Here is a 19,640-nt window from a genome sequence, read left to right as displayed (position 1 = left end):
TTATAAATTAATAATAGTATATGTATATATATGCAGTTATAATCGATATTAGGTGCTATAGAACAATTGCAAAACTTCATTTTTTATTGAGTGGAAATAAGAAAACAAAACATTACTTAACACTACAACAATTTAGAAAGCCTCATATTTGAGTTTTGAAAGTAAATCCTTAGCTGTTTATTTGCTAGTAGTTTCAAAGTATAGCCGCATTTAGGTATTATAATTTGAAGCGATTCGCTTTTAAATCTATTTTGGAATATCTTTACACTGTCATTAATAGGCATGCTATTATATACAAATTAAAGCAATGTACCTAATKAAAAATGAAAAAAGAAACGTTATTTTAAGTATCTAAATCGTGAAAGTTATAAGCGACAACAATTAAATTAATTGTCAGCGATTTTTAAAAACAGTGTAAAGAGTTTCAAAATATAAGTATGTGGAAAACCATTGTAATCATAAATTGTAAATGTTATATCACCTTTAGGGGGTTTAAAAGTAGAATATATCAAATGACAGAAAATACAAATAATTTTAATTAAGCTTTGAAATACAAAAGACTTAAGGCACAAACCTGATCGATTTATACAATACTAACTTGAATTGTGTTTGCATATTAATTGGTTTGTCTAGTTGTCTTTATGTTGAAATTAATAAAAATTTCTTAATATGTACTTTGATAATACTCGATGGCTCCTCTAAAATTATTAGTCATGGGGCAATGATATTTTTCCATAATAATTAAATATGTGCTGACGGCATCGTTCTTCAATGAAAAAGCTAACATGACTCAGAAATGGCTTACATCCTTATGTTGCCTCATTTGTCGGTCCCTTATACAAATTAGATGAAAGGAAATAACATGTAAAGGGAACTAATGTTAGGTATATTTAATGGTAATACGAGTACAAAACAATTTCTAAATTAAATAATGGTAGGAAAAAAGTTTGCTAGCCACTATGAAAAACACTTTTTAATATAATCGCAAAATTTATGTGAACATTTTAAATAATAATCGATTATTTTCGTTTACAAATAATATACATTACTATGCTAAATATTCCCATAAAATTCTAAAAAAAAACCGACATTTAAAGTTGATTTGAAAAACTTGCTATAAAATCAGATTATACAAACAGACTCCTCCATAGTGTTAATATTAAAAGACAAATATAACTAAATTTGTTTGTGCAACATAAACGAAATAATAATTTTTTACGTTAAAGAAATTGTTTATGAAAGGCGGTACAACCATTTTTATTTTAATGCTGATTGATGCAAAATACATAAAGGTAGTGTGACTTTGATAAATATATTCCAGACATTTCTCTTAAAGTAAAAATTCTATTGAAGTAACTYAGCCTGAATAACTTTTTTATGAACGATGTTTTTCACTGCTCTGAATGTGGAATACTGACAAACGTTTCTATAGCTGCTTTACAAAATAATAGGTATTAGCAGGTAGAAATAAAACATCTTTGAATCGATTTTTTCGTTATGTAGAATAGTTGATAACGGCACTCTTATTATGCTTGCTTTGGAAAGTCTTCATTTCACAAAATTAGCCAACACCAGCAGATATCCTGAAGCTCTCATCCATGTTTACTCACATTAAATAGTAAACAATAGATAGCAATTCATTTTCACTTATATCAAATCATCTAGTAATTTGTTATACTTAGGGAAATCAAAATTATCTGGACTGTGTTATCTGTAGTATAGCTGGCACATATGTAGGTATAGATCGAATTATACTTGTATAAAGGAGTTGAGTTATATTTTCGTTTTGAAAGAAACACGTTTGCAACAGTGTTAAATGAGCATTAAGATGAGATAAATAGAATGGTGCAATAATTTGTTAAAACGTTCATACATTTAGATGCTTACGTAAATAATTATATTTATAAATGTATGTAAACATATAAACGTACCACGCGCTTACGTTAATTCAGCCGCACAGTYTTAACAGTCTAATTTCCGTCAAAAAGCGATAAACTGATTGATAATAAAATAAAATAAAATTCATCAATTAATTTAAATAATAATACTAAATAAATAAAACGTATAATACATCAATTACAGTTCGTGGTACACAATTATAAATTTCTTCACTATTCATTCTTCCTTATGCAGGGAGCATTGAAAACGTATAGGTGGTGATAATGAGCTTTTAGTTCATATCATGTGAAATTTAACTATTATAGATTAGGATTAATTTTTATTTGAAGTTAACGTGAAATAATTCTAATTTTGTTCTTTTAAAAGGTGTTATTTTTTAAAAGGTTGTATTAACAGAAAACTTACCAATCGTAATTCTGTTACTGAAAACCCGTAGGTTGTAAAGCTGTTTAGTTACATAAAAAATATCGGATATACAGTTACATTTTCGTTAAGACTAAAAATGCACCTGATAGTAAAAATAAACAATAATATGTATGAAGATTAGAGCTGCTTTTAAATAAAAACTAAACTTAGCCTAGACAAAAAAGTGCTTTTATATAATGAGGTCCTAAAGTCAATGGATGACTGGCATTCAACTGTGGGGTACGACCTGTGCAACTACTATTGATTTAATACAAATGTACGTTCCTGCGATTCTCCTTAAAGATATATGCTTTCGTACTAAAGAGCAATGACTTCACCACCCAAACATCTCAACCATTTGCTTGAGCCTGTCTAGTTTTTAAATAGATTTAAGATTTTATAGCTTATTGTTAGGATTTAAAACAAAAAGTAGATCCAATAAAATAATAGTAAAAAAAAAAAGTTGGGCTTTAATAAAAAGCTGAAAAATGTTTCGTTACAAAAGCGACTTTAAAGAAAAAATACACATATTAAATAATAATGAATGAATACTTAAGTAACAAATTAAATTAATCTAACCTAAAAAAATATATTACTTATAATCCCGTATTTTCAAACCTTTTTGTACTTTTAGTAACTCCTCAAAATTATCTCACGAACAAWAATGGTATCGATTTGAACATATGGTATATATGTATTTTTTATAATTGTGTGGATAAGCAAAAATTCATAACGAAGCCATACAAATAGGTAATAAAATAAAAATATTAATCCAATTAGCACTTTAGTTAACGAGAAATAACAWATACAAAATGTGTGAGAGGCTACGAAAAAGTACTTGCCTTATATTACTTTTTGCTGTTTTGACTAAAACCAAAGATAATTTGCGTATTGCATTTGAGTGGAAGGAGATGGACTTTAAATATGAGAATGCCGAAGCACGTTGGACGGCAATTGAAAATCACGAGTTTCGGCCAGATAACGTTATACCTTTTGGGTTGGAAGTACATAGGTCACGAATGTATATTGCTTTGCCACGATGGCGAGACGGTGTACCAGCGTCATTGGCTTATTTTGATATCAATGGTGAGTCAGATAAAAAATACAGATTGAAGATGTTATACAAGGTTTGTTCAACATGTATTACAAATAGTGTATTTATTAATAAAGTATTTATCTACCATTTCATATTCATATTCATGAATATCATTAATATCGCCTTCAAAGTAATCACATCCAGATAGGTTAGATAGGAAAATCGCGATACTTTCTGTACAAACTTTTTAAATGGTAACAAAATCAGAATACAAGTTGCCACTGATTTACTACTTATTTGCAAATTGGTTAGTATGCCTTTTGTTCTAACTCTTGTTCATTTTAGCGGGCGTTGCCACACTTAGTCTAGAGGTCATTCGTTCTAACTCTTGTTCATTTATCCGTAGCAGGCTTTACCACAATTAAATTTTATAGTTTAAAACTATTTGACTAAATAGCGACCTATTATATTACAAGAAGCGAATCTCATTTAGAAATGAACAAAATCGAATAAGAAATTTGTCATGATTTCGTACGATTGATTTTAGACTAGATATGTATTATATATACATACGTATACTAATGTACCGGAAAGGATTCGGAGATGTTGATAAGAATCTTGCTGGAGAATTTTCGTTATAGCTGAGGTTCGTTTCCAATAATTTAGGAGTATGAAGAAAGATATTTGTACATATTTACTATACTATAATTTAATATGAAACGAAAAATGAATGAATTCCGTTGACATTCAAAGTGAAATATTTTCATATTTCCTTGTATTTTGCAGATGCCTTCCTATAATTTTCATTGTGCGGCTTTACTCGAACTTAAATTTTCTTCTGGGATTAATACTGAACGAAAAACCCCTCGGATAAAAATATGAGATTTTTTATAAAAGAAATTTTATTTACTTACGCGGAAGAAATTTTGTATTTAAAAGAGCAGAAATTAATTCAAACATAAAGAGCGCATAGAATTAAATTAGTTTTGTATTGCAAAAATATGAATATTGTGATATGTGACAATAATTTATAAAAAATTAGATATTAATGTATGAAAGTCGGACAATTCAAAACGATTTCGTATTTTACTAAATCCATTTATCTTACCAAATTATGTATTTTGTCAATAAGCATAAAAAATCTTAAATGTGGAGTGGTACATATATTCTATATGTATGTATGCACATCTTCATTTTCGATGATATTTGACAGAATTACAATGGTAAAATTTCCTACAAAAATGTTATATAAAGTAGAGGCTTAGAGAAAGTCTTATTTACACTCTCGCAACAAAGTTGCTAAGGAGAGTATTCTAGTTTTGTTCACATAACGGTTGTTTGTAAGAGTCAGATATAGGGTTATATATACCAAAGTAATCAGGGTGATCAGTAGAGTTGAAATCCGGATGTCTGTCTGGCCGTCCGTCTGTCCTTGCAAGCTGTAACTTGCGTAAAAATTAAGATATCATGATGAAACTTGGTACACGTATTTTTTGGCTCCATAAGAAGGTTAAGTTCGAAGATGGGCAAAATCGGCACGCCCACAAAATGGCGAAAACATATAAAGTGTCATAACTAAGCCATAAATAAAGATATTAAAGTGAAATTTGGCACAAAGGATCGCATTAGGGAAGGGCATATTTGGACGTAATTTTTTTTTTTTTAAAGTGGGCGTGGCTCCGCCCCCTACTAAGTTTTTTGTACACATCTCGGAAACTACTATAGCCATGTCAACCAAACTCTATAGGGTCGTTTCCTTCATTTCCATATACAGTTCAAAAATGGAAGAAATCGGATAATAACCACGCCCACTTCCCATACAAAGGTTATGTTGAAAATCACTAAAAGTGTGTTAACCGACTAACAAAAAAGTCAGAAACACTAAATTTTACGGAAGAAATGGCAGAGGGAAGCTACACCCATGCTTTTTTTTAAATTTAAAATGGGCGTGGTGTCGCGCACTTATGGACCAAAAAACCATATCTCAGGAACTACTCAACCGATTTCAACGAAATTTCGTATATGATATTTTCTTAACACTCTGATGACATGCACGAAATATTGGCGAAATCGGTTCACAACCACGCTTTCTTCCAATATAACGCTATTTTGAATTCCATCTGATGCCTTCTCTGTATAATATATACATTAGGAACCATTGATGATAGCGGAATAAAACTTTACACAAATACGATATTTGAGCTGCGGTACCCCTGGTGGAAAAATTGTCGTGATCGGACTATAAATTTTCAATACAATTAAAATAAATGAAAATACAATTCAATACTCAAAGTACCCAAATTGATCTAATCTAATTAATTTTACAGGAAAATAAAAAAATATGTACTGTAAATGACGGATAATGAAATCCCGCTTATCACTTTATCATGCGAGAGTATAAAATGTTCGGTGACACCCGAACTTAGCCCTTCCTTACTTGTTTTATAAATGATATGTGTGTGAAATACAACAATTAACAAATTGAAATAATAAAGACCGGTTCAAGCAGTACCGAATCAGCTACAATTTTTACAATCATATACATGAAAGGGTTATATATGTACATGTATCTATATATTTTGTAACTTCTTAGTCATAGTCTGTTCATTTGGCAGTTTCCAATACTTGCTTTGATTTATTGCTAACATTTTTCTAAAGTCATGCACCTTTTCGGCCAAACGGCAAAAATTATATTCAAAGTAATGAAAGCAAATATTCTTTCTAACTTGTTTGTTGCGAAAACAAGACCTGGATTATTTCTGTATGAGTATATGTGCATACATATATGTGTTCGAATTTAGAATGTTTAGAATTAAAAGAAACCAGTTTAACGTCCATATTTGCTATTATATTGTGTTCAAGGTAAAATTTGTCTTTTCAAATTATATGACGCAGAATATTAGTGTGTCTTATCTACTCTCTAAATTTTAACGATCGAGCAGCGTCTAAACTAATATTATATTTGTTTTCCATATTCAACGGGCTATGAGCAATCAGTTAATTTCTGCACATTAGTTGGGCTTCGTAAAATATCATTTAATAAAGCTAAATACTCTGTATATGTATATACATACATATTTATATTATTAATGTGTAGTCGTGTGTTTAGCTTAATCAATTAAAATTAAAATTACTAAAATCAAAAATTTTAATTAAAAAGGCCTTAAAGTCTAGTATATTATTCACTAATAACTGTGTTATAATTTCAGAAAAATCTACAAAATCACCATTACTCATTCCTTTCCCTAGTTGGGAGGCACATAATCTTGCCGACTCGGATCCAGAGCTTGTTTCTCCATTTCGAATTCGAGCTGATCGCTGTGGCCGACTATGGGTATTAGACTCACGTATTGCAGGCGTTTTAGAGAATACAACTATATTTGGAACTGCCCAGTTATTAGTTTATGATTTGCACAATGATAATCTTTTACGTCGCTACAAATTTCCCAACAGTCATATGAAACAAGGCTCCTTCTTCGCAAATTTAGCAGTAGAGGACTTTAATTGCGAATTTTCTTTTGCCTATGCTGCTGATTTAGGTGCCCCTGGTCTAATAGTTTATTCATGGGCACAAGATGATTCATGGCGTGTACAGCACAATTTCTTTCATCCTGATCCATTAGCAGGAAATTACAGTATAGATGGTATAGAATTTCAATGGGATGATGGTTTGTATGGTTTGGCCCTATCTAAACCACAGGAAGATGGCTATGCTATACTATACTTTCATCCGCTCAGCTCTACAACTGAGTTTTCAGTTAGTACAAGTGTTCTTAGAAACAAAACATTAGCTAGTTCTGGTGAAATCTACCATAACTTCAAAGTTTTAGGAGCGCGTAGTTCAAATGGACAAGCAGGTGCAGCATTTATAGACCCACGTACCGAAGTATTGTTTTATACTTTACCAAATCTAAATGCTTTGGACTGTTGGAGTACAACTAATACAGATTATTCTACCGATACTCAGGGGCGTGTTTATATGAGTGCGCAAGAATTCGTATTTCCTAGCGAAGTAAAGGTCGATACGGAAGATAGATTATGGGTACTTTCGAATAAATTGCAAGAATTCATTTATGATGAGCTCTATCCTGGCAGAGTAAATTACCGTATTTTTACTGCGAATGTATTGGATGCAATCGCAAATACTGTATGCGATACCAAAATGAAACCGCTACCAGAAATAGGTAAAACTGAATTAGATACGATACTGGACACAATGATAAACTCTACGAAAGAGATATCTGCTTCAGGTGTGGTAACTAAAAGTTTAAGCGGAATCATCGTACTCATAGCCGCGTATTTACTGATATTAGTATGATTTTTAATACAATCTAGGTAGTTTAAGCCCAAATAATGTTATTTTGTATGTAATAATAGAAAACTAAATATTTAGTATTGAAGAATTTTATTAAATTTCTTTTATAACTTTTGTAAAATATCTCCTTATTAATTGAGTATAGAAAATGTTGAAGATACATTTTAAATTGGAACTACTTGTATTTTGATAACATTATTTTTATTGGGAATGTCAAAATAGTGCATTTGGTGTAAAATTTTAATACCTTACGTATTTTAAAAACGAACAATAACGTATTTTTAATTTGTACTTTTTGTACATATATTTATACGCAATGACTTTCCCTTGAATTGATTAAAAGATTTTTTTATTTAATACATTCATATTATTATTAAATTAACCATATTTCGTGCAAATTTTTGGGTCATTAAAAATTTGGTGTCACAACAACAAGACCATATACTCCACTTTTGCATGACATTAGCGTAATATATGGAATACTTGCGGAAACATATTTTCGAAACTTTTTTTAGCGATTTAAATAGGAGATTATTTGAATACCTCATCAATATGGTATAATCCCTTTAATCAATCAGTGAGGGATTACGCCTAGGCCTGGGTCTCATTTAGGAGGCGTTAAAATTGGTTATAATATTTTTGTGTTTACTATGAACGATGGTTGGTGTGATGTAAAAGTCTCAGATGACCTAGATTATACCGTACTGGTACCATATTAGTGACTAGAATCCGAGCCCCACTGGTTTTCAAGTTCCCAAAATCAGAGATGTGCAGGAAATGGCCACTTTCCGAGAAATATGTGAGTCGATGGGGTTACTGGAAGACGATGGCCACTGGGATGACGCTATGTTGTGCAGGTCAGTGCAAACATTTGAAGAGCTCTTTGCGATTATGATAAGCACCTGCAGATTCTCAAACCCCGGAAATTGTAGGACAAGTATAAAAATGCTTTGGCAGAAGACATTGCTCGCCGAAAACAAAGGATAATACGAGCCAATGATGACATAATTTATATGAAAGCGCTGAAACTTATTGAGGTTGAATTTTTGGGATGGTTGGAAAATTAATTAAGAACGCAAGAGCTGCCCACTGATTTCTTGATTTGGTTATGATACTGTGGCTATGGGAGTTCAAGTCAATCAAACAGTCCCCTTGTTATTTTCAGAACAATAGGAAATTATCAATTTAAAAACTAACCGCCTACGTTGCCTACATGGCCATTGGAAAAACTTACTTGCTGAACTTGCTGCTGATAAAGTGGTTGCGCTGGCTGTTGTGTCGTCCGGAATAGCCGCAACCTTACTAAGAGATAGCAGAACCGCAYACCCAGTGTTCAATATTACACTGAATCTTGCCAATGAAGATACGTCCAAATTAGGATAATGCGGTAGTGCAAATTGATGGTTTGGGACGAATGYACAAACTCGCACAAGCCAGTGATTGAGAAGCACTGGGCCGGGACAATCGAATCTTGTTGGGTGGAGCTGGTTGATATAAGCTGGTTTCAGAGTGAGGACCTACTACTGCGATCAAATTGAAAAGTGAATTTTGCCCCTTTCATTTATTTCAAGGTAATCCCCTCCGGCTGCAATAAACTTATACCAACGAATTTTCCAGTCATCATAGCACTTCGAAAAATCCTCCGTCGTGATGGCCATCAGAGCCTTCTTCGATTGAGCTTTTATATCAGCAATTGAGTCAAAATGGTGCATTGCCAGAAGTTACACGAAGGTAAGTCAGGCGAATATTGATATCCAGAATCCCTATAACATTCATAAGTTTTCCCTTCCAGTTCAGGCGCACACAATTTCTTTTAAAAATGGCTTTCTCTAGTGTAGTAAAATGATTTGTAGCTCTATTTGGCCCGATTAATATATAGTATGATATTTCAAAAATTACTAAAAGTACGATACATCTTTAAATAAATGTGCCAGAAAGATATCATTTTGTAACCGATATGGTACGACAGAGCCTTACGAGAGCTGTCGTCAAATTTGGACGATGAGCGTAGCTCTGCCCACATTTAGATGAAATCACATATCTCCGTAATATTCAATCAATTCGGTGGATAATATTGACATTTTTATATTACAGTTCAACAACAACCACGACTATTTACTTCCCATATAACATAATTTTAAATTCCATCTGATGCTCTCACTTTCTAGTTTATATATCAGGAAGCAATCAATGTACATATTTGGATAAAAAACAAGAAAAAACGTTAATTTCGGTTGCACCGAAGCTAAATACCCTTCACAGGTGCATTTATGTTAGTAACTATTTGTTCAGTTTGTATGGAGGCTGTCTGCTTTAGCAATCCGTTTAGAACAATTTTTTTGGATATTACATTGTTACCTTAAAAAATAATGTACACCAAATTTCGTGAATTTATATTGTCAAATGTGAAAGTTATCCATACAAGAACTTGATTCCAATCGTTTAGTTTGTATGGCAGCTATATGCTATAGTCCTCTGATCAGAAAAATTTGTAAGCAGATTACATTGTTGCTTTAAAAAAGAATCTATACCAAATTTCGTGAATATATCTTGTCAAATGTGAAAGTTTTCCATACAAGCACTTGATTCCGATCGTTCAGTTTGTATGGCAGCTATATGCTATAGTTAACCGATCTGAACAATTTATTCTGAAATTACATTGTTGTCCATTGTATGGCAGCTATATGCTATAGTTAATCGATCTGAACWATTTCTTCAGAGATTATATTGCTTCATTAGAAWATAATATATACCAAATTTCGTGAATATATATTGTCAAATGTGAATGTTGTCCGTACAAGAACATGATTCCGATCGTTCAGTTTGTATGGCAGCTATATGCTATAGTTAACCGATCTGAACAATTTATTCTGAAATTACATTGTTGTCCATTGTATGGCAGCTATATGCTATAGTTAATCGATCTGAACWATTTCTTCAGAGATTATATTGCTTCATTAGAAWATAATATATACCAAATTTCGTGAATATATATTGTCAAATGTGAATGTTGTCCGTACAAGAACATGATTCCGATCGTTCAGTTTGTATGGCAGCTATATGCTATAGTTAACCGATCTGAACAATTTATTCTGAAATTACATTGTTGTCCATACAAGCATTCGATTTCGATCATTCAGTTTGTATTGCAGCTATATGCCATAGTTAACCGATTTAAACAATTTATTCGGAGATTACATTATTGTCTTAGAAAATAATCTAATAATAAATTTTCCACACAAGCATTTGATTCCGATCGTTCAGTTTGTATGGCAGCTATATGTTATAATACAAATGAGCAGCTTCTTGAAAAGAAAATGACGTCTGCAGAATTTCAAAACGATATCTTGAAAACTGAGGGACTAGTTCGTATATATACAGACAGTTCTTATGTCTATTTATACTAACTAGTATGTTTACTTATTACTAATTAATAGTTTGTTTAGATACAGATATTTATTATATTATTTGTTTGGGTTTTTTACATATACATATATTGTTTTGACTTTTGACCGAAAATATCTTTGATATCAAAAATAGTTGATATTTCAACTTCCTAGCTAACTGCGGACATTATATAACAATTTATATAAAATTGTTTAGATTCATCCAACCCCTGTATGGATGGTTCGACTTCTCACTTTACCTCGCTTTCAAATGGATGGTTTTTGGCTATGCAGAGGATACTTGGGCTTAGACCAGAAGTCGTGAGATGCTTAAGCCATATATAAAATATTCGTTTTGGTCACTACCAAGTGAATGGCGCTAAGAGAACTTTTCTCACTTGCGTGAATATCTCCATCTTCCTAAACCAGACTAGAATGAATTAAAATATCTTCGAAATAAATTAGTCACAGATTATTTTCAGGATATGGAAATAAAAAGTTGCCTGGAAAATACGAAACATGTCAACAATAAATATATACATATGCTAGGCAGTGTATTTCATTCTCAAAATGTTTGAGATATTCGAATGTAAACATTGTTCTACGAATATTTTTGACAAAMCATTCCCACTACGAATTGTTCAATAGAGAGATACTTTTCCGGTTAAAAAAAAATTAAAACTTATTTTAGTCAAAGTATGGGTAAAGATAGAGGAAATTTTTGGCAATACTGCCCATTAAAGCTTATATATTCCAAGAAATAGATTACAGTGTTAAAGTTTATATTTTGCATGGACATTCGCCAGGAAAAAGATGCTTATAAATTGAACAATACATAATTTTAAGAAGAGAAGACTTAACTGTCGTAGACACCGCTTACGCGGTTATAGCCGAGTTAACAACAGCGCGCAATTGGATATTCCAAGCGAAGCCAGGTCCTTCTCCACTTGGTCCTTCCACCGGAGTGGAGGTCTTCCTCCCTCGGCGGGTACTGCGTCGAATACTTTCAGAGCTGGAGTGTTTTCGTCTATTCGAAAAACATGACGTAGGCAGCGTAGCCGCTGTCTTTTAATTCGCTGAACTATGTCAATGTCGTCGTATATCTCTATATATAGCTCATCGTTCCATCGCATGCAAAATTCGCCGCGGCCAACTTTCTTTCGAAAACTCGCAACGTCGACTCATGAGTTGTTGTCATCGTTCAAGCCTCTGCACCATATAGCAGGACGAGAATTATGAGCGACTTATAGAGTTTGGCTTTTGTTGCCTACTCAGTCCGAAGTAGCACCTGTTGGCAAGAGTTATCCTGCGTTGGATTTCCTGGCTGACATTGTTGGTGGTGTTTATACCGGTTCCCAAATATACTAAATTATTTACAACTTTAAAGTTATGACTGTGACGTGAGAGCCAAGTCCCGAGTGCGACGATTGTTTTTTTTGATGACAGGAGATATTTCGTCTAGCCCTCGTTCACTGTCAGTTCAATATATTGAATATTTTCATATTGGTTCACCTCAAACAAAAAAAAAAAAAACATTTTGACACATTTTAATAGAAATCTTTAATATCTCCTTCTGAGTCAGCACAAGCATGCCAACGTTTAATATAGCTTTCTATACACTGGTTATAATTCTCCGTTGGGATAGTTTCAGTGTCTTTAGTAAATTTTGGTATTCGGTTTCGGCTCATGTTTGGAGCGCCAATCGAATGAAATAAACAATTTGTTCAGTGTTTGCTAAAACACTATGATTTTATATTGGTATAGCGATCGCAAATAAAACTACGTAAATATGAATTGTACTATATACTTATTTTTAAATTAAAATAAAAAGTAAAATTAAATTTAAAAAATGCTTAAGTGGTTGCAACTTCCGATTATTCCTTGAAACGACTGAACTTATAAAACTAAATCATGTTTTTAATATTTGAATTTAAAAATATTAGCATTTTAGCCTTTTGCATTAAATTGACTGGATATTCGTCGCTGCCAATTCGCAAAAGATCATAAATCTTTCGCAGAACCTTTCTCTCGAAAACTCATAATGCCGAGTCATCAGATGTTGGCAAGAGTTATTCTGAGTTGAATTTCGAGGCAGCCATTGTTGTTGGTGTTAATGCTGGTTCGAAGATAGGTGATGTGCTTGGAACCTATTTTCACGGATCTTTTCTGGTCAGATGTTRATTTTCCAGGTCTGAAGCCACTGTCATAATGTCCAATCAGTTTGTTGACGGTGGGCTTTAATCTTTCACACAATACGCTCGCTTATATGCGATGTTGATAAGGCTTCTCAGCCCACGRTAGGTGGCGCAGATTGTGGGGTCTCCTTTTTGTGAATTGGGCAGAGCATACTTAAATTCCAATCGCCGGGCATGCTTTGTCCGACCATTTTACAAAGAAGCTGATGTATGCTCTTTATCAGTTCTTCGTCGCCGTATTTGAATAGCATGGCCGGCATTCCAACAGTTCAAGCCGCTTTGCTGTTCTTTAGACGGGTAATTTCTATTCGAGCTTCTTTATGATCGGGCAATGGATAGGGGATCATGGATTGGGGAACTGGTTTCACCATATTCAGGTATTATGTTTTCACTGCTCTTCAGCACGTTGCAGAAGTGTTCCCTTCATAATTTCGGGTTCCAGGCATCGGTCACTAAATTACCATTGGGGTTCTACAAAAATATGCTCCGGTCTTGAAACCTTCTGTTAATCGCTGCATCTTTTAAAAGAATTTTCGAGCATCACTCTGTTGGTCAACTTGTTAATAATCGCTCAGTTTGGCCTTTCTCTTTTTTTTTTTGTCTGCAAATGGGTCTCGATTCCCTCTTCAAATGTCGGTATCTATGACATCCATCACGTATTGTGGTCGATTGTAACGTTGCGAGGTCACAGGAGAAATCCTGTGCGTTACGTCACTTCTCATTTACAGTCATATATAAGGAGCTTGAAATACCGTTCCACAGTTCTTTTATACCGCGCTGTTGAAGAGTACTCTAAGAGAGCAGAAAATCATTCGGCTGTTTGTTGTGATTGCAGTTTCTTGACCTTCCTTGTGTTTGTTGACGTGAGTTTTTAGCTGCACAGAGGCGGATACATAACTTCGCTCCAACAAGATGTTTCAATACTAGGACACATCTGAAACACTGGACACAACATGACCGATCTGATTGGTGGCTTTTCGATTCGGAGATAACCAGCTTGCTTGATGAATTTTCCTATCTAGTCCTATACATAACCGTATTTCGCGCCTTGGCGAAGTCGATCAGCCTCAACGAATTTGGAGATTTGAATTTTTTTTGGTCATAACGAGGCGAGGTTTTATTCCGTTATATTAATTACTTCTTGATTTGTGTGTCGGAAAGGAAAATAATCAAGGAATTTAAAATTATGCTATATGGCAAGTGGTTTCAGTCCGATTTCGTATCGTGTGATATGAAGAGAATGCTACTTATGTTCGGTCGGGTCCCTCGCTACTCGCATGTGGGCACTARTATACATAAATCTAAAAATTGTATGAATTATTTTATACAGTTTAAATGGATAGGTCCGAGTCAAGTTGGGTTACTTAGAACGAAACAACCAAATTATGTTCTATTTGTTTATGACGCTTTATTAGAGAGGCGGAGAAATGGATGTAAATTTGATAAGAACTTAAGTGCTGCTAAGTTTACTCAATGCGTAATACCACATACAAGCAACAGTTTTAGTTATTGAAAGGTATAAAGTGATTAAATACTACTTACACTACTTAATAAAAAATAATAAATTTAAAGAAGTCAAACAAGAGTTTATTCGTCCATACATAATTTCTTCTCTCTGGATATTGTGGCTATTTCAAGAGTTGTATCTGTTATATCAGTTGCATCACTTTTTTGGGATTGACGTTCTGCGTCGTCTTGTAACTRCTTCTCGTGTTTTAATTGCTTTTTTATTAATCCTCCGCAGAAAAATAAGGTAAGCTATAAGGTAAGTTAAGGCATTGAATATAAGAAAAATTATAAATAAAATTAAACAATTACTAACATGTTCCAATATGCCGATTAATCCTAAAACAGAGAGACCTAGCAGAAAACCCAATGAGCCACCAATGTCAGCTATAAATTGGGTGGTGTCATAACTCGGACGYTCTTCCACCATCTGCTGAAAAGAACACGTATACGCAGATATAAATTTTCCTACCATTTGTGAAATTGTTTGCGATTTTAATATTACCGAAACCAGTTTTGTGGAATAGTAAATCCATACTTGGGTATATTGCTGACCTGAATTAAGCTGTTTCCTGCTTTGTATAAATGTCGAATAAATACGCGCGTTACAAGGACGTTTGCAATCACATTCAATGTCGTCGTCACTTTCATAGTAGCTAAATATCAAAATAACATTTAAAGTTTGTTGTGAAAACGTAAGTAGACAAATGATGTCTTCTTACATCCCGTAATCCTTTATTAACGCACGCATTGACTTGTTGTTATCGCATGGTTGCTGCGATATACCGGACATCCAAGGACCGGTGCAATTGGTTTTTGCAGCCAAGTCATCGAAAACACATAAATCTGCGCACTGAGAAAAATTATGTAATAATCGAAATTTTTCATTTCTAAGCAGTATATACATAGTCTATATTTGTGTAAATATCTGCAAAAGAATTATCTAGGTTTGTTTGAGATAAGAGATTGGAAAAGCGATGGCACCCTAAACAATACTAAATAATAAAAAAGTGATAGGTCAGCGATAAATGATATGCAGACAAAAGAAGATTGGCTCAAAACAAATATATTGGTATCAACAAACATACCAGTAATTTGAGAAAATTCTGCATATCAAAAGAGGAGACTATACTCAATATATGTATGTTTGGGTGAGCTTTTTCTTCCATTTGGGGGCAATATTGACATGTACATGTGTCAATATACATAGATATAGTTTGTGTGTATTTTTAGTGACCTATKATTTCCACTTCGCCCGTATACATGTGCCCCCCAAATTAGCCCTATTATTTTAAGCTTTTATAACAAGCGATCTTCTTTTCTTTAAAAGACCTAAAACATGGTAAGTAGTAAAAGGTTAGTATACCTTCATGTCACTATAACTTAGTGTGGCTGAACAAGGTGTTTCTTTGGATTCAATATTTCTGAATTGTTGACTTTGGAGTTTTATTTCAATTTCTTCATCAATTTCAGCGAAAATATATTCTGAACGTGCTGCCCCTTTGACATTGAGTTCTAAAAAAAAYAAATAAATAAGATTTCATGAAATAAGGTATATGAAAAAATTAAAATGTTTTCAGTATAGTAGTTTAAAAACTTTATTTATTTTTATTCACCTGTAAACTCATGACGATGATCATGAATATAAACATGCCATCCTGGATTTTTTTCCAACATCATTTCCATACTTGAGCCCGGTATAATGTGATGAGTAAGCATCAGAGAATAACCAGAAGTACGAGTTGTACGTTTTAACTCTATTTTAGGATTCAAAGTGTAACAGCGGCCCATGTAGAAGTGTAAGCTGCTTTTGATTTCTAAATCTTGATATACGCAGTTATATACTTAAATAAATTGATTAATATTGAATATATTTTTTATCTTAACTCACTCTTTGTTAATCCATCAAGTCCATATTGTTCACCTAATATGGTTTCTTCTAAATCAAAGGTTGAATTCATAAAGAAATCATCTAGTTCTAAGTCCTTGAAAGGGAACTTATTCCAGCAAGTTATATATTTTGGATGCGGGCATATACCACCCGACAAACTCTAAAAGAAAAATTAAAAAAAACAAGTAGGGAAGTGCTAAGTTCGGGTGTCACCGAACATTTTATACTCTCGCATCAAATACCGTATTTGTGTAAAGTTTTATTCCGCTATCATCATTGGTTCTTAATGTATATATTATACAGAGAAGGCATCAGATGGAATTCAAAATAGCGTTACAATGGAAGAAGGCGTGGTTGTGAACCGATTTCATCCATATTTCGTACATGTCATCAGGGTGTTAGGAAAATATTATATACCGAATTTCATTGAAATCGGTTGAGTAGTTCCTGAGATATGGTTTTTGGTCCAAAAGTGGGTATAAGTGCGACGCCACGCCCATTTTCAATTAAAAAAAAAAACCTGGGTGCAGCTTCCTTCTGCCATTTCTTCYGTAAAATTTAGTGTTTCTGACGTTTTTTGTTAGTCGGTTAACGCACTTTTAGTGATTTTCAACATAACCTTTATATGGGAGGTGGRCGTGGTTATTATCCGAATTCTTCCCTTTTTGAACTGTATATAGAAATGCCTGAAGGAAACGACCCTATAGAGTTTGGTTGATATAGCTATAGTAGTTTCCGAGATATGTACAAAAAAATTAGTAGGGGGAGGGGTCACGCCCACTTTCCAAAAAAATTACGTCCGAATACGCCCCTCCCTAATGCGATCCTTTGTGCCAAATTTCACTTTAATATCTTTATATATGGCTTAGTTATGACACTTTATAGGTTTTCGGTTTTCGCCATTCTGTGGACGTGGCAGTGGGCCGATTTTGCCCATCTTCGAGCTTATCCTTTCTATGAAGAGAAGAAATACGTGTACCAAGTTTCATCATGATATCTCAATTTTTAMTCAAGTTACAGCTTGCACGGACGGACGGGCAGACATCCGGATTTCAACTCTATTCGTCACCCTGATCACTTTGGTATATATAACCCTATATCTAACTCTTTTAGTGTTAGGACTTACAAACAACCGTTATGTGAATAAAACTATAATACTCTCCCTAGCAACTTTGTTGCGAGAGTATAGAAATGTAATTGAATATATTTATTTTATATAACTTTTAACAGACTGTGACATAACTTATTAGTTCTTAATTGTGTATATTAAAATATTCGAATTTAAAGCATCTGCATAATAATGCGATCTTTCCGTGACGAAAACTTTAAAGGTACAAGTATGTTGATAGTTTATAAATCGGACCTGCCTCTTATTGAAACTTTTTAATTCTTCAGGATTAAGACTTCAATTTAACCAATGTCGCATCCTTTAAAATTCGATAATTAGAAAAATAATTTCAGGATGGATTTTTTTTTTTTTTTTGATGGGGTAACATTTGGGTTTGCAGTATATTTTTATATTGGAGTCTATTGATGTTCCCTTCTATTCTGTAAATAGGTCCTTCTATCTGACCAGAAACACATCCCCACACCATTTTATTACCCCCGCCATGCTTTACTGTACCCTGCAAATAACGACGGCCTAAACGCTTTTCTGTTGCTCTTGGTACACGTGTCATTCCATCTAAGTTCTGCAAATTAAATTTGAACTCATCTGAAAACAATCTTGACTCCTACTGCTCTGGAGACCAATTGAAACGTGCTAATCGTGTTTTTTTTTTTTGGAAATATATGGTTTTTTCGCAGCACGGAAGCTAAAGAGAATAGCATCAATACCGCTGTACTATACGCGTACTCACTCTTACTCGTAGTTGTAAACTATCTATAACTTTTTAGGCTGATATCTTTGCATATTTTTTGAACTTGTTCACTATTCGTAAGTCAACCTTCACCGAATTGACTCTAGGACGTCCTCCAATAAGTTTTTTAACAGTTCCTTCTTGCTTAAAAGAAACAGTTGACTTCCCAAGAGAATAATTTTTGCAAAGATCCTTTGCCGCACACCGAATTTACAAAACGCTTACAATTAATAATTTACATTCAGTTGAATGTGTTTTTCCAACCATTTTTATCTAAAACAATTTTTAGTACCATTATTCGGGAAAAGTTTATATATTTCACAACTCACCCGTTCTCATTAACATACACAATTCGAATAAGTCTGATCTACGATTTATAATTCTAAGTACCTGCAAAACTCTTTTCCTGCCAGATAACGGTAAATTAATTCACTGGAAGTGGTTATTTCGATAATCAAAGTGTTAGTCCAATGAGTTATTCGTACGCATTTTTTACCTTTTTCACTTCTTGTAAATATAATAGATTTGACACTTTATGAATTATAATAAATTTGACATAAAAGTTGAGATATAAAATTTAATTGTTTCTTAATATATGTAGAATAAGCGATGTTTCTGCTGAAAAAAAGTCTTCTAATGCATTTACATATTATATGTAAAAAGATGACGGAATATGTTGACACTCGAGCTAGTCCAATGAGTCTTATGATGTAAACGAAATATAATATGAAAATACACATATCTAAAGGTCAATCATGAGAGTCAATCCATCATCATGTTCCATAATGGGACAAATAAAGATCGGCAATCATGAGATCCATTTAGCAGGCACCTTATACCATTGTATAAACCTACAAGTAACCAATCCTTCACTGTTTCGAATTATGGAGGGACTCGCCATTTCTGAAGTTGAAGTGCCAGGTTGGAAATCACCGAGTGATGGTGCCGAAAAAGAGGATGATCGGGATAAACTCGAAGATGATTTGCTGCTATTGCAGTTTGACATTTTAAAATAACCTTAAACAAAACTTTTATTATTGTGATCGTGCGTTTTATTCATGCATAGCACTTGGTACGGGTTGCCCCTAAATATTCTACTACAAATTAGGCACTTGGTTCGGGTTGCCCCCAAATATTCTGCTACTAAT

At 33.3% G+C, this 19,640-nt stretch overlaps 2 protein-coding genes across 4 annotated transcripts in view; one reads left to right on the top strand and one right to left on the bottom strand.

Moving 5' to 3' along the window:
• Positions 1 to 1,097: 1,097 nt before the first annotated feature.
• Positions 1,098 to 9,752, top strand: LOC108972860 (protein yellow; the record flags this gene model as incomplete). Its single annotated transcript, XM_018939740.1, is given in 4 exon segments — positions 1,098 to 1,292; positions 2,939 to 3,390; positions 6,550 to 9,386; positions 9,448 to 9,752. Coding segments are annotated over 2 exon segments (1,383 nt in total). The 3' UTR covers positions 7,659 to 9,386; positions 9,448 to 9,752.
• A 4,867-nt stretch (positions 9,753 to 14,619) lies between these two features.
• Positions 14,620 to 19,640, bottom strand: part of LOC108972859 (acid-sensing ion channel 4) — a 10,458-nt gene continuing 5,437 nt past the window's right edge. For 2 of the 3 annotated variants that reach the window (XM_018939736.1, XM_018939739.1), the window contains exons 3-9: positions 16,634 to 16,793; positions 16,359 to 16,565; positions 16,109 to 16,257; positions 15,465 to 15,595; positions 15,248 to 15,398; positions 15,059 to 15,175; positions 14,620 to 14,994 (exon numbers count right to left, since the gene is read on the bottom strand). In XM_018939736.1, the coding sequence (XP_018795281.1) occupies positions 14,824 to 14,994; positions 15,059 to 15,175; positions 15,248 to 15,398; positions 15,465 to 15,595; positions 16,109 to 16,257; positions 16,359 to 16,565; positions 16,634 to 16,793 (1,086 nt within the window). In that variant the 3' untranslated portion in view covers positions 14,620 to 14,823. The remainder of the gene's footprint in view (positions 14,995 to 15,058; positions 15,176 to 15,247; positions 15,399 to 15,464; positions 15,596 to 16,108; positions 16,258 to 16,358; positions 16,566 to 16,633; positions 16,794 to 19,640) is intronic. The other variant, XM_018939738.1, reaches the window with a different exon arrangement.

This window comes from Bactrocera latifrons, unplaced genomic scaffold, assembly GCF_001853355.1.
Source record: "Bactrocera latifrons isolate USDA-ARS-PBARC rearing strain unplaced genomic scaffold, ASM185335v1 scaffold_431, whole genome shotgun sequence".
NCBI classification, from domain to species: Eukaryota; Metazoa; Arthropoda; class Insecta; order Diptera; family Tephritidae; genus Bactrocera; species Bactrocera latifrons.
The sequence above is the reverse complement of the archived record's forward strand: the minus strand, read 5'-3'. Positions and strand labels throughout refer to the sequence as shown.